This window comes from Euphorbia lathyris, chromosome 7 (genome assembly GCF_963576675.1).
Source record: "Euphorbia lathyris chromosome 7, ddEupLath1.1, whole genome shotgun sequence".
Lineage (NCBI taxonomy): Eukaryota > Viridiplantae > Streptophyta > Magnoliopsida > Malpighiales > Euphorbiaceae > Euphorbia > Euphorbia lathyris.
Window position 1 is genome coordinate 83,058,878 of NC_088916.1, and position 22,545 is coordinate 83,081,422.

The following is a 22,545-nucleotide window of genomic DNA, read 5'->3' on the forward strand; positions in this document are numbered from 1 at the left end:
GCAAAGCCAAGTAGTATCTCTCTAACATGGACCATTAACATCTTACCTGTGATCTCGTTCACTATTATTCAGGAACGTTCTGCACCATATCTCTGCTCATCCATGCTCATGAGGAGATCCGCGTGGTCAATCTCACATTTTGTATTAGAATGAAGACACTCAATTTTATCCGTTGTGCATGTTGCTTATATTAATAATATGAATTGTGAGATTGCAGAGAAGATTCAGTTTGCTTCTCTTGAGGTAGCATCTCCAAAATTCATGTCATTTATACAATTTATCAAACATTTCATAGGCATGGAAACTACAGACGAAAATAACAACTGAATTTCATTACAAGGTTGTGAACAATGGAGGCACCCGCGAGAATGACAACAACACAACACCATCCCCGGTAGGCTGCTCCAAATCTCTTATTCATTGTTTTTCTTTTCTTTCTCTCAATTTGAGACTTAACTAACCAAATCATGCTTTATGTTACAAACCTTTTATAAGGCCAACTTGGATAGTTATTACCTATAGGCTAATTTTTCTGATTTTTCAATGGTCGATGATGCTCTCATCTTTCGAATTTGATTATTTTTTTGTTTGATTGTTCTAGTGGTGTTTGTTTGTGTCTGTATTTTGATTGAGTTGCTGGTACTAGGGTAGGTCTCAACAACTTGGGGATTTTGGTTGTTGCAATAGCATTTGGGGTTTTCTAGATTCATCCATGAAGAATTCAACATATTTGAAGGTGCATTCTCTGTCTGAAACTCAATTCATTTTTGTCTAACATGGTGATGAATTGAAAATGTTCACATAGTGCTTTTTTTCACCTTTGTTGTTTGATCGTGACTTGATTTTCAGTGGCAAAGCATGTTGTTGATTTATGTGCAGCTCCTGGTGGCTGGAGTCAGGTATACTTGATTTCGATGATGCTCTTGTATTGCATTATATAGTACTTGGCTATTTGATAACAGAAACGCTTATAGAAATGTGCAATTGCAGGTTTTGAGTTGTAAATTATATCTACCAGCTAAACTTTCACAAGATTCAAGGTTGGTTATTTTTTCTATAATTCTGAAATATATGCTTGAATCGAAATTAAAACGCCATTCATCTTCTCTTCCAATTTTGTGTCCTGATATTGCCTTAACTTACAATTGCCAGGGCTTGTTTTAAACTTCAATTTTGTCATCTGTCTTGATAGTTTGACCAGACCTTAACCTCCAATTTTATATACACATTATGCGTACATTGGAATTGTGATTCCTTTGTTAATTTGATGTTTAATTGTTGTATGCTGATTGCAGGCTTTGGAAATCCAAGGTAAACATACATTTCATAACAGTTAATTTGCTCTTCTCTATGCAGCTCTGGATAACCAGGTTGTTGTAGCAGGTTGTTTTGCAGTTGGCTCCTTCTTTGCAGCAGCAGCCGTTCAAAATCATAGGTATGTAAACTCATGTGTTGTTTGTTTCTCTTTTGTTTATTCTGTTGTGCATCCCTGATATTCATGCTTTTAAGTTTTATGTTTTGTTTCTGCTTTTATTTTCAATAGAACACTTGTTTTAGTCATGCATAACTTTCTCTGCGAGTGTTGATCCTACCATTATAGGCATTAGCAAATCTGTTGCAATTAAACGCTGCAGTATGGAATTTCAGGATGTAGATACTTTAAGACAGTTTCGTCTCTTTCTAAAAACATTTGTATTTCCTAATTAAGGATGAATGCTATAATTTCAACATAAGTTTCTGCGACATTTTATAGGAGCTCTCTTCAATCCAAATTGCATATTTATTTCATTTTATGGTTTGACAAAATTTTGGACAGAATATTTAAGGACCGATATTGTCTCCTTTGCATGGGGACGACAATTGTCCTTTAATTTGTAGACAAAAAATCATCCCGTAAGAATAGGGACAAAAGTTGTCTCGTTTATATCGAGGCGACAATTGTCCATTTCTTTGAAGACAAAAAATAGTCCTCCAAAGATAGAGACAAAATTTGTCTCCTTTGTATGGGGACGATAATCGTGCCTAGAAAGAGGGACGATAACCGTCCCTCAAAATGAGGACGACATTTGTCCTTATTCTTAGGGATGACAATCGTCCCAAAAAATGAGAACGATATCATATTTTTGTCTCCTATAGAATAGGGTACGCTCGCATAGGGGACGAAACCAAGGGACAATTAAAATTGTCTCCAAAAGCAAAGGGGACAATTTTTCTTATTTTTGGGGACAATTTTAATTGTCCCCAATAATCGTTTTTTTTGTAGTGTATTTTCACTTGGACTGGATTTGGCTTTCATGTTTTCTAACAATTAAACCCATAGATAACCAATATTTTCACTTGGACTAGATTTGGCTTCCATGTTTTCTAACAATCATACCCATAGATAAGCTTGAGTGGGTAGCTTCATTTTGGTTGCAAAAAAATTAAATTCACTTAACCCAATTCAAAATCTTTTAGTGATAGAAATTATATTTAGCGTCTTGTTTTCTTTCATGTATAAACTCTTTTAGTGATAGAAATTTAAAAATATATAAGGACAATTTTAAAATTTCAATGTTATTTTTGTATTAGGAAGTAAATTAACACCATCTTCCAAAAATTTGATTCTAAATCTATTTAACAAATTTTAACCCATTAATAATATTATATTGGATTTTTGTAATGTTTTCGTAAATCACGTGTAATTTTACTATCTCTATAAAAATGACATGTCAAAATATGAGATGTTCAATTTGTGTTTGCGAGTGAATCCTATTAATAGTTAATCATATTTTATTTTTCTGATTAATATTATTAGCTTTTATTGCATTATATTGTGTAAGGGTTGATTTAAAAAATTTATTAACAACCTCAAAATGAATTTTTTCAAGAATTAAAATTTTTTAGTATCACATTTACTATGAAATAATATTTTTTATTTTTTTAGCTTTCTCTCAAGTGTAAACATTAACTTTCTTTTAATCACCAGACAATGCATAAATTACATCAAAACTAAAAAGTTGAAGAATTAAAATTCTTTAAAATATGCTCTTTAAAACATCCTCTTCAAGAAGTCCATCATTTCACAAGCATGCATATCTATGAACTATTTTTTTACATCTATATAATGTGTAAAATGAAGTCATGTTATAGTTATCCGCGAAGTTCTGTGGTTAAATTGCATGTTTGAGTCGTGATCAATTTATTTTTTATTCATTAAGTCATTATAAATTAAACTGTTGATTAATTATTTTTAAATACATTAAGTCTCTATTTTTTAAATGGATATACTAAGTCTTTGATTAATTATTTTTTTTCAATATATTAAGCCCTCCCGTAACAATTCATTTATGCCAGAAATTCAAACTCGGTTTAGCATGCATAAACTGTACAAGTTATGGATACAAATATGCACAAACTCAATATTTTTCTAAAATAAAATGTATGTGCCACAAGCTTTGATTGGTTTGCTAGCATGTGAGACAGAAATGTACAAGTTATGGATACAAATATGCATTGAAAGATGCGGCAAAATACTACTGTGATATCAGCAAATGTTCCAAAAGGCTTTGGAATTTGGATATGCATAATAAAACCAAGATATTATTTTTAATTGAAGTTATTATTATTATTTGATAAATTATTTTGAATGAATATTATATTAATTCTCTTCCAATCATTAAAGAACTAAACCACTTCAAAGGGAATAACATTCTAATTTTATATTGAACCACACAAAATTAAGAAATAGTCATTTATTTGGATTCTCACACTACAAGAAAAAGAAGTAATAGTAAGAAAAATTTAATAAGGGTCTAAAATTCACTTATAAAAAATACTTTTAATAAGCACAAATTCTATTATTATTTAATAATAAGCAAAAACCTTTTTTGATTTACTTTTACCAAAAAAAACCCCTTATTAATTCATTCTAAAGTAAAACCCCTTTATTTTCTATTTTAATATTTAAATTAAAACCCCTTATAAATTCTAATAAAAAAATTAAATACTTATTAATTATAGTAATAACAAGTTAATCACTTATTAATTTCTTTTGCTTTTAATGCCCTAAATTTTCCCCCCATGAATTTTCATTTCCCTCCCAAACTTTTGGTTCTCTCCCTCTTTTCTTTTTGTTCCCTCCAAATTAAGGGTCATTACCCTAACCCCATGGCTGCTGTTCTTCTTCCGTCAAACACAATGACTGATGTTTTCTCCTCTCTTCGCCACTCTCCATGAACGTCAATTTCCTCTCTTGGCCGCTCTCTATGAACGTCATTCTCCTCTCTTGGCCGCTCACCTCCTGCCTCAGTTCGGTCTCACTGCTAAGGTTTCTTTCTTTCTTCCATTTTTGTAATCGTTCTCCATGTATGTTTGTGTTTTCTGCGAATATGTTCTATTGATTGCAGGTTAAGAGAAGGAAGTCACAGAATGTTAAGTCCAAGCAAAAACATATCCACATGGAGTCTCGAGAACCTAATCACAGTATCCAATTTGTAAAAACTTTAAACGTCTCTTCTTTTTCTTTCTTATTCTTGAGCTATTTTGCTTATTGATTCTACATACATTTAAACTTTTATTTTGATTAGATTCGATTTAATCTTTGTTTGGTGTTTATTAGTTGAAAAATGAGGTTTCCCCTCTTAATTCATGCTCATTATTTGTCTTAGCTGCTTTAATTTTAAGGTTTTCTTCTTGTTTTCTCTTCCTAAGTTTGTAAGTACATGGAAGAGGTGGAATAGTGTTTTAGGTTTCAGCAGTCAGATTGGACTTAGTTTTTCAAAATTGAAAATGAGTGCTGAAATTGTTTTTGGCTTTTTACATGGTGTTATGTATAAAGTGGAATACTGGGAGACTTCTTACAAGGATTGAGGTTTGTGTGATTGATTTGATTGTGTTCATGTTTTTGCATAGAGTGTCAAAAGCAGATTTTGGGAGTTGGATTTAGCAAGGATTGCAGGCTTTCCTCCCTAAGGCTGGGCTAATAAGCAGAGTTAACAACTTCAAGGAGTTAAAAGAAAATATTAATTTAAAATTCTTCAAATTTATTGCTTTCATTAGTTGACCATGTATATACTCTGAATTTTATAACCAAATTATGTATAACACATGAAATGCGCAGAATGTGTTGATGCTATACTATCGTATAGATTATGTTTTCTATAAAATCCAGTGGGAATTGCTCATATATCTATTTTCTTATTGTTTTTTGCTTTCGTCTGGTTTCTAACTAGAGGATGGAGCAAATGTCTTGCAGTGACATTAATATATGGATTCCTTCTCTTAATTTGTTATACGGCTTATATCTGCAGTTATTTTTGAAGAGGCTTACGATTGTTCATATGCCTCCACCTATGGTGGGGCGTGATGTTCATACACCCCACCTGTGGTGGAGGCATATTCTTCACATGCCCCGATATCGAAAATTTGATTTTTAAAAAATCATTCGATTTTACTTATAACAATCGTAAATAAAACATATTTTTGAACAAAATTATGTATCATTAGTCATTTCCTATGTTTTTTCTTTACCAAATTAGTCCGGATTAGATTTTGGAGAGTTTTGTGTTTTTTGTGTTTTTGAGAGGATTTGAAAATTTGAGAACAAGAGTGAATTTGTTGAAAGGGCAATTTCGTCTTTTCACGGGGCTAGGGGTGGGAAATGGTGGCTAGATTTAGTAATCCACAATATAAATTATAATTTATATTAAATTAAATGAATTCTGGAAACTATTGTATGTGTATAGTCTCAGGGTTCAGAATATTATACTATATAATAATTTCAACCATTTAATTTATTATATATTAAATCTAAAGCTAACTTATAATCAGATACAATTAAATTATACTAACTAATAATTAATAAATATAGTTTCTAATTAAATTTAACTTAGTTCGATCGGTTCGGTCAATTTGATAATTTTGATTTAAAAACCGAACCGACCGAATTTACCGAATTGTTATAAAAAATAAAACCAAAACCGAACCTAATAGATCGAAAAGCCGAACTAAAAAACCGAAATGCTTCGGTTCGGTCGGTTATTTCGGTCCGGTTCGGTTTTTGAACACCCATTGTAACTCTGATATTATTAGTCATATTGTTATTTTTTCTAGTTTTTTTATATTGATTTTTAAAAATAATATAAAATATAAAAATTAACTAATCAGAAATTAGAATAAAAGAAATGAAAACCTAATATAAACATTGTTTTGTTAACAACAATTGCATCCGGTATTCTTCATCCAGAAGACATATTGATGGGAAATTGTTATTGTTACTTGGTCCGCTTTTGAATTTATGAAAAAAACCCAACCTTAGTCTTCAATCCACGTCGGGTTGGGTTGGTGTGTGGACTCTATATTTTTTATTGAAAAAATAATAATATTTATTGTTATTATTTTTAATAATTCGGATTTAATTGTTTTTTATATAATTAAATTCCTTTTCTCCTAACGTTTCTTCAATGGTCATGGTCAATGGTCATAGTAAATCGAAACTGAGCATTTATAAAGTGCAGACAGAAACAAGTTGGTACAATGCAATTTGAATTCGTACGATGCAATTTTCTTTAAGTCATTGTTTTATGTTATTTTTTAGTATTTTATGAGCGTTTTGTACTTAGTTTTCATTGTATTTTACCTTATTCTCGTCTTAATTGGAGTTTGGAGTAATTCTAGAAATTACTTGATGAGCTGCGATTCCAAAATTAGAAGGAAGAAATCAAATCTAGCTAAACCCCAAAACCTTCCTTACTAAATTCTAAATCAATTATGGCAAGAAAAAGAAACATCCTTGAAGGTTATGGAGATATAAATCTGCCTAAAAACACTCTAAAACCTTCCTTGGTCAATTCCAAGTCAAATATGGCAAGGTAAGGCAACAACATTAAAGACTATAGAGACAATTTAGGTGGTTTTTATGTAAATATGTGACCCAAAACTCCTATAAATAGGGACCTTATTGCTAGTTAGCTCCTGACACCATTTTTACATCGTTTGTAGCTTATTTTCATTCACTTTACCTTTCAGTTTCACTGGTTCTTAGAAATTATTTTCTTTATTTCAGTTCTACTTCTCTTTTAGTGTCGCAAAGGTTAAACTAATCCATAGTTTAGACCTTGCAAAGCTAGACTTTGGCTTGCATTCACCTTGTGTACTCAAGTACTATTATATTGACGTTCTTATTTTCTTTCATCTTTATCTTCTTCCATTTCTAAGATTTCAATTTTAGTATATTTGAGCATGAGTTCCCTAATTCTATTTCTACGATGCTTACATGTTTTAGCTCAATCATGAGCTAAATCCACATGGGCTAGGATGAAGGTAAACTTAGCCTAATCAAATATGAATTTTTAATGAGTTTTAATATTGTGTTGTAAGAACTTAGCAAAAGAATTAAGTGACAACCATTGCTTTATCTCTATTTGAAAATACACTTTTACCCTTGTACAATTTACCTTATTTTCTGTCATCCTCTATCGCTCTCATCAATTTCTCTCAACCATAACTTACTATTTTCTTTCAAAATACAATGAGATAATGTAAAAATTATTTACCCTTGCTACATAAAAAACAATGAAAGCCTAAACAAAAGTAGTTTATGCATGCTTGTAGATACCTAATGTAAAATCCTCTTGTGAATTGGCACTTAAAGAATTGAAAAATTGAAAATAATTATCTATCTTAGTGTTATATTTTTTAAGAACACCTTAAACAAAACATAGTTGTCAAATCCAGATTCATGAATTATGACTCATTCATCCAATTGTAAGATTGGGTTCAAATTTATAATATTATATATATATATATATATATATATAAAATTTACCATGATATGCTGAATACTATCAAATATTAATCTAGAGTGAGTTTAGTAGTTTCTGTCGTTGAAGTTCTTAATGAACAATGTGGAAAATTATGAAGATAATTTGGTTCTTATCGACTGTTGTTGCACGATGACAAAGTGCACACGTTCTCTAAATGGGCTCGGATAGGATGGAACTTGTGTATTGAAATTTAAAAATCATGTTCACATGTTTTGATTTGTTAATTAATTATATTAATCTTGTTTCTTATTCTTTAAATTTGTTATTGGTTCTTTTTCCACTAATTTATCTCATTCCTTTATTAGAGTTACAATTTTCTTAAATAACAATATGAAATTTGGGATAAGGTAGATTGGCCGCCCTATAGATCCTATTCAAAATAGAGCTGAATCGACCTAAATCATACCATTCCAATTGTGAATTGTAAGATTATGTGATAATTTGGATTGACCTTATAGATTTCGCTCGAATTATAGTTCAATGGGTTCGAATCCTGAATCATAAAATTCTATTAATAGTGAAACAAAGTGACGTTTTACTTGAATTGCACTTTTAGAGAAAGTCCTGAATAATAAGCTTTTGTTTCGTCATGAGGGGCTTCATGTTACCAAATATGAACGATTAGGTGCCTCGGGATGTCTGGAAACCAAATTACACTTCTAGCCATTACTTATTATTATTACTTTTTTAATATTCTTAAAGAAAGTATACTGATAGTAGCTATTGATACAATTTCTTGGTTTTTAAGGAAGTAGCAGCCAAGACATATATTTAGTTATACTAGAGAAGAAGAAAGCAGATAAAAAAGGAAAAAGAACAACTTGATGCTCAAAATGATTGGGTTCCCAAGACAATGATGAAGCATGTCTTGGCCAAACCATATACTGTGTATTATGAAAGGAGACTAGCAGGCAACGTTCTACCACAGAAGAAGTAAGAAGATGAAGAAGGAAAATGAACAACTTGATGCTCTAAAGAATTAGGTTCTAGATACACTAGTGAAGCCTGTCCTGGCCAAACAACATATTATGTATTATGAAAGGACACCGCCAGGACAGACTTCACATGTGTCTCTGAAACCCAATTTTTTTGAGCACCAAGTTTTTCTTTCTCCTTTTTCATCTGCTTACTTCTTCGCTCGTAGAACTTAAAACTTTGTCCGGGTGCTGAGTTTCATGTCACTCTCCTTTTATAATACACAATATACAATTACCAAGGACAGAAGTTATCAGTGTCTCTCGAACCCAATTCTTTTAAGCAACAAGTTGTTCATTTTCCTTCTTCATCTGCTTACTTCTTCTTTAGTAGAACTGAATATCTGTATGGACAGTACTTCCCTGGAAACCATATCAGAATGACCAGCTATCAATATAATTTCTTTAAGAATATTAACAATAATAATAAGTAGAGGCTATAAGTAATGTTATCAGAACCGGATCAGATATCAAACCGGATTTATAACTGGGTCATGGGTCACTTGGTCGGACCATATGACTCGGATTGGTCGTACTGGATAACGTAATAAATAAATAATATTTATATATTAAATATATATAATTAATTTAAAATTATTTTTATAAATTATATATAAACCAATATATGGCATGGCATATTAATAATAATAAATTTTTTTTGAAGAAACTAATAATAAGAAATAGAATATAATAAGAAGTTAAGATTATGTTGTTAAGAAAAAATAATAAGAAGTCAAGCATATGTTAAAAAAAAAAAGTTTAAGAAATAAAACACTGAGTAAAGAAGTCTGATGGAAGGTCCAACTAACAATTTGAGATAGAAAGTTTCCCACATCGGAATAATAAATCAAGTCAAGATAGATGCTCCATATATATATAGTTTCAATACCTCTGTTAATCTTGTGCGCATGAAATTATTGTGCGCATGAAAGACATTGATTGTATTTCCTGCACTGATCAAGAACAAACTTGTTGACGCTCAAATGAGGTTCTCCTTCATAAGCTCCAACAACTTGATGAATCTTCTCCATCAATTTTGCGCTCATGTAACTGTTTTCAGGCACCCGTATCCCATGAAATCCACCATTTATAGTCAGTGGAGGCATTTGAACAATGGGAAACCTGTTAAGAACTTGAAGATTGTGAATGTATCCCTTTTTCTTTGTTGGAGCACTAATATGTTTTGAATCAACAAATTATGACTTCACTTCAAATAAGAAACTTCGACAAACAATGTAAAGTTTTTTATATGAAGTGAGGTCATAATTTGGTAATTTGAAACATATTAGTGATGCAGTGAGGAATAGGGGATACCGTCACAATCTTCCAATTCATAACATGTTTCCTCTTGTTCAAATGCATCCACTGACCATAAATGGTGGCCTTTATGGGACACGAGTGCCTAAAAACGATTATCGGAGCGTGAAATTGACCGAGAAGCATTAGTCAAACTGATTAATATAAATCACTTGGTAACTCATTCTCGGTAAGATTTATGCATTTGCAAAGACATTTTTATAGTTTAAAAGTTTACAAATGCGGCTTATGGGTGTTAGTTAACCTAATATTCCTTCTCCAATCTAATATATGGTTTTAAGATTGATACAGTTGCGTACCATTTAACTATACTGAAAGACTTGTTCCCAAGAGGCATAAATATGTTGTCTATACGAGAGGCACAAGTTTCTCTTCACCGGCTAGATATTAGACTAAAGAATGTAGTGTCAGTTGAGCAGCAAAAAGTCAATAGAAACGTAATGAGGTGTTGGTGGGAGCAAACCAACCAGACCAGCAATTTGATAGACTTAGAAGATGTCCAATATTTAAAGGAAGACAAAATTAGTGCAACTAATTCAATCATTTTGAGGATTGGATGTAACAATCTTGCCGGTAGTAATAGATTTCATCCTGATAGTTTAGAGGGTAAAGAATCATCCTTTTCTTGGCCTTATTCTAGCTCAAACTTTTTGTTGGCCTATTATTGGTAATACTTCGTAAAGCGATAGTGATGCGCATTTTACGTATACGTGCATGTGAAGGCAAGTATACCTTAATCGTGTATCAAGTAATAAAGTGAAAGTAGAGTATCATTCCTGCGAGGATGGTGATTATAAGTACTAATAGCTTTGCTTACTGTCTATTATTTAAACAATCAAAATGTAAAGTTTCTTGGACAACCAAGTTAAGACTTAAGCAAGAAATGAAATGAAAGTTATACAAATTAGGTGAAGCTTACTTATAATGAAATAAACTAAGACTTTTAGCTTCACTTAACCCCTTTGCTTGGTAATAACACTTGACTTTTTTAAGTTGTTTTATCCTTTTTAAGATGGCGATTCTTCTTATTAACTAATAGATTCTCGAGATTGGTTCTAAACTCTCGATTAATTACTTTACCTTGGTGCGCTAAAGTAATTAATCTAGAGAAACATTAAGTTTTATTAATCCAAACTTTTTTAACCTATTTTACCTTGGTCCGGCTAAAGTGATAGACTTAGAAGATGCCTTTTTTTAATTTGTAAACTTTCTCCTCCTGTCCTTTGACTATAAAACCTTTTGGCTTCCCAACAAAAAATTCTTCACAAAGATAGCCATTTAGAAAGGCTGATTTAACATCCAATTGGTAAAGCTTCCACCAATTTTGTGCAGCCAAGGCCAATAACATTCTAATGGTGTACGACCATGTAAAACCCGCCAGCAGGCAACCGAATGAGAGCGAGGGATATTCTTCCCCTAAATAAACCGCTACCATTTGGACGTCTGAACCGAGCCGAATAGTGTAGAGTATAAACCCTTAAATGTGAGATGCCCTTTAGAGCTAGGTTCCCAAATAGAAACGTCACTTTCGTCGAGGCCACGGTGGACTTATTCAATACGGTCTTGTATTTCTATAGGAAGCTGATCAAGGCATTCCAAGGCATCCCCTGAAAGGAAATCCTCTACAGATTCAGAAAGACGCCGTTGAGTTTTGATTGGTATATTCAGCTGGTCCGCAACTGATGGTTTTATCCAAAGCCCAGTCCAATATTTAAGACGTGATCTGCTCCCAATCCACCATCGCGTGCTGTTATAAATGACGATATACATAGATTTGCATAACGACCATACAGATGACAGAGAGACGCAAATCCTAGGCAGTCCCGACACCATAAAAAACTGTCGTTTCAACAATTCAACCACAAATCCATTCCCTTGTATCAGACCTTTCCCAACAACGCTAAGTTGAACAAGCCAAATTTTTTCATCCCAAGGCCACCCTCATCAACCCGAAGAAAACAAATGTCCCATTTTACACTTATGAGTTTGCTTTGGTCTATGCAACCCATCCAAAGAAAATTCTTAACAGATTTATTAAGCCGTCGTATGATACTAGTTGGCCATTTAGAAATAAAGAACGAGTGAACAATTGATCCAGTAACAACTAATTTAAAAAGTGACAGACGACCCGCTAGCGATAGGGCATTACCTTTTCAATTACTGAATTGGGAGAGAAATTTGTCAGCCAGATTACGAAAGTAGCATGCTCTCGGAGCTCCTTTGAACGGATTGTCTATAGAACGAAAGACGTGCCTCCCAAAATAGACACTAGATTTCCCCCAACGGACCTCCTGATCAAAGATACTGCCATAGAACTGAAACACGTCCTTCAGAGCTTTGACATTACGCAAGGTAGCCTTGCCAAAAACCAACATGTCATCCGCATATAATAAGTGTGATGAGAAGGAAGTATTACTAGTATAATCCATCGGGAGAAGAAATCCTCCGCCAGTCCAAACAGAATAGGAGAGAGTGGATCCCCTTGTCTGACCCCTAGAACAACCAAAATAACCGTTAGCAGATCCGCCAATCAAAACCGAGATGTGTGATGAGAGGATATTTAGAATCCAGTCCCTAAATTGTAACGAAAATCCAAAAGTCTCAAGCACAACCAATAAGAAATTCCTGTCTAAGGTGTCAAAGGCCTTCCTAATATCAATTTTTAGCGCCATATTCCCCTTAAATTCGCGCTTGTCAAGCATGTTTATACCTTTAGAGGCTGCCGCGAATAAGAAATTCCAGTCTAAGGTGTCAAAGGCCTTCCTGATATCAATTTTCAGCGCCATATTGCCCCCAAATCCGCGCTTGTCAAGCATATTTATACCTTCCGAGGCTGCCGCGATATAGTGCTGCACACTACGACCATGTACAAAACCAAACTGATTAGCCGATACAATCCGGGAGGCAATAGTGGCAAGCCGATCCGCTAGGATCTTGGATATAATCTTAAATGAGAAATTGCTCATCACAATTGGTCTCAAATTTTCAATTCTATTGGCGCCCTAAGATTTTGGAAGCAGAGCCATCAGGTTAGAATTAGTTTGTCTTCTGTTTCTCCATAACAAAAGTGGCGTGGAATTGACGTGGGCACGGCTTAGCAGACTTTGCCTTCTTCCTAATTATCAACAAATGGAATTCATGTGAAGTGGCGTGCACAGCCTTGTGTCCTACCTCAACAACAATTAGTTTGTTTATTTTAATTAGTCATGCTCCTACGCCAATAACAATTATTTATTTTATTCTCTTTTTAATTTTAATTAGGCAAATTACCCATTTTCCATTAGCTTACTCTTTCATTCTTTAATTGTTTGTAAGGACTATTATGCCCATAGCTAATTAGATTTAGGTTAGGTATTTAAGCTTTGTTTTCGAGGTTGTACGGCAGCCAACGTTTTTTTTTTTTGAAATTAAATTCAGGATTTGTTCTCTTGAGATTCAAGTGAGGGTTTCTCTTGTGTTCTTTGGGGCACTACAACTGAACAATTCAGAATCGAATCCTTGTTAGTTAGACTAGGGATTGGGTCTTTGCAACTCCGTTTTGCACGGGTTTTCTTCCGTCTCAATTTATCATTCGGATTTTTATTCTTGGTTGTTGGAGATTGGGATTGGGTCTTTGCAACTCCGTTTTACAAATCTAGTTGTTGGGTTTTCGAGGCACCGTTCCTCAGTTATAGATATATATATATATTAAAAAAAAACTATAAAAATTTGAGTCTAAATACAGTTGTAGAAGGTAAGGGGTGCCAACGCACCTTGACTCTCAGAAACCATCTCACATTTTGAGGTTTCATTTTTTTTAAGTTATAGTCTTATGGATTTTATGTGATAAACTTATGTCGTAAAGGAACATTAATACGACAACGAAGACATAGTATATTATCAGTGCGTACTAATTTATATTCAAGTGGATTTAGGATTCAGGTTCTATCAAAAAATTGTATTATAAAATTTTATCCAATACAACCATTTTTTGTATTAAATTGATTTTCAACATTTCCTGTTGCAGATATATCAATATATTTATCATCATTATGCATTTTCACGGTGACTTTTGAACCACTCAACTAAATTAGAATCTGTATATATAAATTCTTCCAAATGCATTTTCAATTCTACAAGCCCACAAATGTAAAATAAATTCTCAAATGATTAAGAATTTGTAAATTCATCATCATATCATTATCACTTTATTCATCAATCATAGAGTTAATAAAAAACTCAAGCTTCAAACAATTATTCAAAACATCACCATGTCAAAATAGGAAAATAAGAGATAAATATAGAGAGAAAACCCGTTTGCAGCGAAAGCAAAGCCGGGATTTCCAAGCTTACGGGCCATCCTGTCAACATCGTTAAAGTATATTTGTTGGCCCAAAAAATAAAATAATTATTTTTATGTATATAAAATGCTTGGGTTATGTTTTTAGGATATAGTTTATATTTTCTAGAAAATAATACACGTGTAAACTAACCTCCAACCCATGAGAGAGTCCGGTACCACGCGGGGCGTGTCCTCCATACGCGGCGCGTAAACAAGGCGTCCAGAGAAATCAAACGTCAGAGACTCAAATACGCAGCGCGTCCTTCACTTTACGCGGAGCGTACTTTCTTACGCGGGACGTACTTGCCAATACGTCATGCGTAAGACGCATCCGCAGAGTATTCCAAGATCAGAAGCGCCAACACGCAGGGCGTATCCGCCAATACGCAGGGCGTACTCCTTTACGCGGGACGTGACACTAGAGACGCCACGCGTAAACATCATCAATGAAACGCACAAGGCCCAGGAGCCACAACACGCAGGGCGTAGTAGGACATACGCGGGGCGTATCGTCTCTTCCGGAAGCAGTCAACGGCAGTTGAGGAAGTTAAGTTAGTTGGTTAGAGTTAGTTGGAGTTAGTTGAGTTAGTTGGTGAATAATTACCAAAATGCCACTGAATAATTACCAAAATGCCACTCCAAAATACTATAAATAGACCCCCTCCCCTTCATTAAAAATCACACTCAACACACATACAAACCCCTCTCTAAAGGTTACTCTCAATGCTCTCTTTTTAGTTCTTAGTTCTTAGCTCCAAGTTCTTCAAGTTCTTCAAAGTTCTTCCTTTCATTCTTCATTTTTCTTAGTTTCAATCCCTTTTTTAGCTCTTCTCCAGCTTTAATCCAAGTTTCAATAGCCTCTTTCCAAGTCCTTTCCAATTCAATTTAGCATTCCAAGCCTTCAATTTGCTCAATTCCTAGCTATAATTCTGTTTTCAAATCAATTTTCCAGATTCGTCCAAGTATTTTCAAAGCCTGATTCCGTCTGTTTAAAGTCATTTTTTGCTTTCAATCCCTTCGACAAAGTTGTTCCTAACGTCCTGAAGTTCGATCTAGTGTATTTATTTGCCCAATTCCGTGCCCAGAAACTCTAGTTACAAGCCGATCTTTCCAGCCCAAATTCTTTTAGACATTCAGTTTCCAGAATTTTCCAGATTCGTCCAGTTATTTTCAACTCCCAATTTCGTCTACTTAACATCCGTTTTAGCTTTCGATCCCTTATAGAAGTTTGTTCCTGACCTCCTGAAGTTAAATTTAGCCTATTTACTCGTCTAATTCCATGTTCTTAAACATCCAAACGAGCCTCCCGAAGTTGAGGGTTAAATCTGCCCCATTTGCCTACCAACGTTTTGCCATTGCCAAGATCATATACCGTACGGGCCCGACCGGCTGCAGCTCTCCGAGGACCTCGCACCAACACCAAAATTCAACATCAATCCGAGATAGCTATTGTGGCTCCGAGTTTGTTGTTGAATTCCAATTTAATTTAATTGCACTTCAATTCCTTGTATTTGATTTATCCTTCCAATTCAATTGAATTAGCTATATGTTTAGTATAGAAGTTCTTCAATTGTAATTCATTTCCAGTTTCATGTTTCAAACACTTATTCAATCAATAAAATACCAATTTTCACCAAATCTTGTGTCAATTTCGCATCTTTCAATTTCTTTATTTTTCACGTCTTCAATTTATTCACATTAGCTTAAATAAAATAATTTTTCTAGCAAAGTTTCTATAACGGCGCTAGAGACCCAAGAGGGACTTTTTCAATCCTTGCGTCCCTCGCCAATCGCTTCGATTAGATTTCAAGTTTTGGCGCGCAAATTCCATAAACTTAACCATTTTAATTGAGAAGTAATCTTCTCTGGCACGCCCGCACCCTAACCACACGTGACAATATTGAAATTAGCATATTTCGAAAATATCGCTAACAATTTTTGGCACGCCCAGTGGGACCTTTGTTTTAGGCTTTTGCCAAAAATTCCAATACATTTTTTTCTAACACGTCCAAATTTTTCACAACACTCTGTTTTTCACTTGTTTTTTTTTCGCCCCACTTCACTTACCAAAATTTATTAGCTAACGCTAACAATTTTTGGCACGCCCAGTGGGACCTTTTGTTTTTTTATTTAGGCTTAGCCAAAAATTTTAAAACCTTTTTTTTTACACTCAACTTTTCAATTTAGCTTATTATTCTATGCTCTTACTTTATACAATTTTACCTATTCGCTTCATTTACTTGATTTTCATAATAAATTTTGTTCAATCATTTTTTCTATTTATTCACGGAGAATGCCTCTGAATATCAATAGGTGCAAAGCAATCAAACCATGACGAGGACATCATACGAAGATGCAAGGAATGCTACGATACCAGTGTATTTTGGTGGTTTCAATCGAGATCGACATTTCACAATAAGTACAATCGGATTGTGGGTCCATTGGTACACCGTCTTTAGATGCTACGACGATGGCTATGTTCAGTTTATTCATAATGAAGAACATAATATTGACTGTAAGTGTTGTGCTTACGTTCAAACCACGTCATTCTATGATGATCAATATGGTTGCTATGTGGAGCAAGTCCAGGAGTCCCATAAAAATCCACATGGTCCTGATTATGTTGAAGTATGGGAGCATCTTCGAATGAGTAATCCTCATTGCCGAGGTAGTTATATGTGCAATTATAGGGATGAAAACCTCCATTTCCATCGTCCTTGTCGGCAATCTTGCTTCGAAAGAAGTACGATCATGGCACCAGTCGAGCATAAGACCTATGAAAAGTTTGAGTGCTCCGATATAAGCTACGACCAAAATTCTTTCAAGGATTTTAGTCGTGTGGCAGAGATGGAAGCAGTCCAAGTGGTTGAGGATGATGGAGAAATCGAATCATTACTTATGGAGGAGAACCAACCAAAGAACGATGAATATCAACAAAGAATGGACCAACTCGAGAAACAGGCGGACATTACAGCGGCTAACATAGTGGCTTCTTTAAGAGCCTGCATTGAAAGCTATTGGGGGCAATCCAAAAGGAAGAATTTCATCACAATACGAAGTTAGAAGCATCTCCCACACTCCCAACTCCTCCAAAAACAAAGATGCCTAATGATGAAACGATAATGGAAAGTCAAGAGCATGGAGATGATCCCTATGACTATGATTCTAGGTCCATGCAAGAGGATGATGCCGCTTCCAATGATCTTGATTCCGGGGGCATCCACGAAACTCTTATAGCAATTCAAGAAGAAGAAGGATATGTTTCTAGGAGCCATGAATCAGAATCCAACGAAGAGGACAATGTTGTGTCTAGTGATCTTGGTTTGGGGGGCATCGAAGAGGAAGCGATTCAGCAAGAACCCACTCTAGAAGTGTTGCCCAGAAATGCAAATACCCCAAAGACAATGGAAGTTCTATGGAGTCCTGACACGAACAAGAAGGTAGTTGTACTAGCCCATGAAGAGGATGAAGATATATCTCATGATCTCAATTCGGATTTCAGTCGGGAGGGTGATGACCCATCAAACACTTCTAACTCGGGAGGCATCCATGAATCACCTATAGAAATTCAAGAAGATGAGGAAGATGTTTCTTGGAGCTATGATTCAGAATCCAGTCAAGACGATGAGGTATCCAACCCGAGGGACATCCAACCGGAAGAGGTTCAACAAGAATTTATTCTAGAAGAATCTCTCATTCTTGTGAAGTATTTAAAATCAGAAGATTTTATGAAAAGTTGTGATATCAAAGAAGAAGTGGCTTTAGAAGCACATGAAGATGTTTTCTATGATTGTAAGTCGCAACTCGGTCACGATGAAGAAAACTTTTATGATCATGGTTTGGGAGGCAGTCAAGATCGAGAAGTTAATCGAGAATCCACACCAGAAATACCTCTAATGATTCTTCCAACAACTCATGTTTTTCCAGAGCCTATGATCGCCATGAAGTTTGTTAACTCAAATTGGGGACCAAGTTTGCAGACCATGATTCTTCTTTTCGCCAGTCTACTTCAACTTTCCTACCATCCGAACAAGTCACGAGGTTTCTACTTCTTAACCTTGTTTATTTATGTAGACTCTAGTTTACCAATACTTTTTATTATGCGGAAAGAGAGTCATGAAAATAAGAATCTAGACATGGAAACTCATATCCCTCTTGTAGAGATGCTACTGAGCATTTTGTTGTATGAGGCGATAACATAATGTTGTACTTACAACATAGCCCATAAGACCATTTATGGTCAAAATAAGTTGGCGTTTTTGCCAGCACAAAAAAAAAAAAAGAAAAAAATATTTCAGTTTTCAAAATAAATTATTTATGTTCATGCTTCCATTTGGTTCATATTTTCTACTTTGTTTTCGCATTTTCTTCTTCATTTGCTTCAAACTCTAACTCACAAACCAGAACACGCAATCATTACCATTTCTAAATCGTACTTGTTATCTATTAGTTGATTCCGGTTAATTAAAATACCCAGAACCAAGCTTTTGGAAATTATTGATCTCAAAATCATAATTTCCATCAAACAACTGTTCTGGTTAGCTTTTTTCCCAAAATTGATTTCATCCGTCATAAACCACCTTTTCCTTCAAAACCAATCTCAATTTCTTCGTTGATATCCAAATCATAACTCTCAACTTTCATTTTGTTCAAAACAATTTCCTATAACCTCAATTTTTTCACTCGAAATCATCCCATTGCCATTTGATTTTTCTTACATCGGGTAACTCGTGTATTCAAATAATTCCGACACGTCCAATTTCTCCAATTCGACAAATTCCAATCTGATTGTTCTAGAAGTCCATTTAGCTTAGACAAACATTATCCACTCCTCAATTCGAGCTAGTTGTGTCCAAATTAATCATTATTATAGCTTCAAGATATTTTTCATTATTACGAGCCATTCTCTCGTTGCAAACCATTTCCATACCCTTTTCAAAAGCAATCCGTGATTCTAAAGTACCAATTATCTCAAACCAAGCTTTTGGTATTTATTTGATCTGAATCAAATTTAATCCCATCAAACAACTGTTCTGAACAACTGTTTTGATCTCAAACCATTCATCGGTCACGAGGTCAAGTTTGTTATTATTTATTTTTGTACAATAATCTCCAATAATTTCGGCGTACATATTGCTTTGTAATTTTTCTGCTTTATTTCTCACATTAGCACAAAAAAAAAAATCCTAAATACATTCTTTTGTGTACAAATTTTCAATTCTAGTCAATTTATACACAAAAGAGGGGGGGCAATTGTTGGCCCAAAAAATAAAATAATTATTTTTATGTATATAAAATGCTTGGGTTATGTTTTTAGGATATAGTTTATATTTTCTAGAAAATAATACACGTGTAAACTAACCTCCAACCCATGAGAGAGTCCGGCACCACGCGGGGCGTGTCCTCCATACGCAGCGCGTAAACAAGGCATCCGGAGAAATCAAACGTCAGAGACTCAAATACGCAGCGCGTCCTTCACTTTACACGGGGCGTACTTTCTTATGCGGGACGTACTTGCCAATACGTCATGCGTAAGACGCATCCGCAGAGTATTCCAATATCAGAAGCACCAACACGCAGGGCGTATCCGCCAATACGCAGGGCGTACTCCTTTACGCGGGACGTGACACCAGAGACGCCACGCGTAAACATCATCAATGAAACGCACAAGGCCCAGGAGCCACAACACGCAGGGCATAGTAGGACATACGCGGGGCGTATCATCTCTTCCGGAAGCAGTCAACGGCAGTTGAGGAAGTTAAGTTAGTTGGTTAGAGTTAGTTGGAGTTAGTTGAGTTAGTTGGTGAATAATTACCAAAATGCCACTAAATAATTACCAAAATGCCACTCCAAAATACTATAAATAGACCCCCTCCCCTTCATTAAAAATCACACTCAACACACATACAAACCCCTCTCTAAAGGTAACTCTCAATGCTCTCTTTTTAGTTCTTAGTTCTTAGCTCCTAGTTCTTCAAAGTTCTTCCTTTCGTTCTTCATTTTTCTTAGTTTCAATCCCTTTTTTAGCTCTTCTTCAGCTTTAATCCAAGTTTCAATAGCCTCTTTCCAAGTCCTTTCCAATTCAATTTAGCATTCCAAGCCTTCAATTTGCTCAATTCCTACCTATAATTCTGTTTTCAAATCAATTTTCCAGATTCGTCCAAGTATTTTCAAAGCCCGATTCCGTCTGTTTAAATTTATTTTTTGCTTTCAATCCCTTCGACAAAGTTGTTCCTAACGTCCTGAAGTTCGATCTAGTGTATTTATTTGCCCAATTCCGTGCCTAGAAACTCTAGTTACAAGCCGATCTTTCCAGCCCAAATTCTTTTAGACATTCTGTTTCCAGAATTTTCCAGATTCGTCCAGTTATTTTCAACTCCCAATTTCGTCTACTTAACATCCGTTTTAGCTTTCGATCCCTTATAGAAGTTTGTTCCTGACCTCCTGAAGTTAAATTTAGCCTATTTACTCGTCCAATTCCGTGTTCTTAAGCATCCAAACGAGCATCCCGAAGTTGAGGGTTAAATCTGCCCCATTTGCCTACCAACGTTTTGCCATTGCCAAGATCATATACCGTACGGGCCCGACCGGCTGCAGCTCTCCGAGGACCTCGCACCAACACCAAAATTCAACATCAATCAGAGATAGCTATTGTGGCTCCGAGTTTGTTGTTGAATTCCAATTTAATTTAATTGCACTTCAATTCCTTGTATTTGATTTGTCCTTCCAATTCAATTGAATTAGCTATATGTTTAGTATAGAAGTTCTTCAATTGTAATTCATTTCCAGTTTCATGTTTCAAACACTTATTCAATCAATAAAATACCAATTTTGACCAAATCTTGTGTCAATTTCGCATTTTTCAATTTCTTTATTTTTCAATTTGATGACTGGTCAGCACAGTGTATCTATGTTGGGCTCTCAACTGGACAAAAAGGATGGAAGATGTATAACATGGAAACTCACCGTTTGTGTGTGTCCAGGGATGTTCATTTCAATGAGCATATTTTTCCTTATTTATCTAACACTATTGTTTCAGTACATGACAGGCCCTTAACATCATCAATGTTGTTTTAGTCTTCGCTTGATAATGATCAAGGTCTCACTGATATTGAAGCAAGCACCTCTTCACAACCTTCTGATCCTCTTCATAGTGCTCAAAATGATGATTATTCAGCAGAAAATACACCACAAATTCCTTCATCAGCAATTACCAGAACTGACTCACCGACAACTAATCACAATATGCCAATTGTTGAAAATGAAATTCTAGCAAGAAGATCTACCAGGGTCACTCAAAAACCTTCATGGTTACAAGATTTTGTTGTCAATCAAGTGATTCATTATGACAATATTATTCAATACAACGATCATTATCAAGCTTCTTTGTTCTCTATGAGTAAAGAGCATGAACCAAGAAGTGATAAAGAAGCAAAAGGACAACCTCAATGGGAGAAAGCTATGGCGGAAGAGATTGCAGCCTTGGAGAAAAACAAAACCTGGACAATCGTGCAATTGCCGCCTGGTAAACGTACAGTTAGTTCCAGGTGGATTTTTAAGATTAAATATGCTCTTAATGGATCAGTTGATCGATGCAAAGCAAGATTAGTTGCTCGAGGTTATGATCAGCAAATTGGTGTAGATTATCATGATAGCTATTCTCTTGTCACTAAAATCACAACGGTAAGGGTGTTTCTTACGGTGGCAACTACGAATGGTTGGCCAATGCAGCAGATTGACATCAACAACGCGTATTTGCATGGTTCTATTGTAGAAGAACTATATATGCAGCCACTAGAGGGGTATATCAATTCTAATTGTAACCTTGTTTGCAGGCTTGATAAGTCCTGGTATGGCTTGAAGCAAGCCGGGAGACAATTAAAGCTGTTCATGATTATTGCTTGTTTACCAAACAAACTGAAGATGGGAATTTTTTGGCACTTATAGTCTATGTGGATGATGTGTTAATCACTGGCACTTCCATGATACTAATTGAAGAAGTTAAAAAATCTTTGGATGCAAGTTTTACTATAAAGGATATGAGGAGGCTAAATTTTTCCTTGGTGTTGAATTGGCCAGGTCTGATAGAGGGTTGTTTATTTCACAGTCTAAATATATAAGGGATTTG

The 22,545-nt window shown here is 34.8% G+C and overlaps 1 protein-coding gene across 1 annotated transcript; it reads left to right on the forward strand.

Annotated features, from left to right (window-relative positions):
- The first annotated feature begins 198 nt into the window (after positions 1 to 198).
- On the forward strand, positions 199 to 5,158 carry LOC136200496 (uncharacterized). Its single transcript, XM_065990870.1, has 7 exons — positions 199 to 243; positions 688 to 736; positions 850 to 899; positions 991 to 1,040; positions 1,296 to 1,311; positions 1,384 to 1,435; positions 4,894 to 5,158. The coding sequence occupies exons 1-7, from the start codon at positions 199 to 201 to the stop codon at positions 4,962 to 4,964; spliced, it is 333 nt and encodes a 110-aa protein (XP_065846942.1). The 3' UTR covers positions 4,965 to 5,158.
- The last annotated feature ends 17,387 nt before the right edge of the window (positions 5,159 to 22,545 follow it).

What these genes read in the sequence shown, in the direction of transcription:
- LOC136200496 (XM_065990870.1), top strand. Translation starts at nt 199, where the DNA reads ATGAATTGTGAGATTGCAGAGAAGATTCAGTTTGCTTCTCTTGAG. An exon ending in TTCAGTTTGCTTCTCTTGAG is followed by an intron (nt 244 to 687) that starts GTAGCATCTCCA and finishes TTGTTGCAATAG; the next exon opens with CATTTGGGGTTTTCTAGATT. An exon ending in GCAGCCGTTCAAAATCATAG is followed by an intron (nt 1,436 to 4,893) that starts GTATGTAAACTC and finishes GTTTTTGCATAG; the next exon opens with AGTGTCAAAAGCAGATTTTG.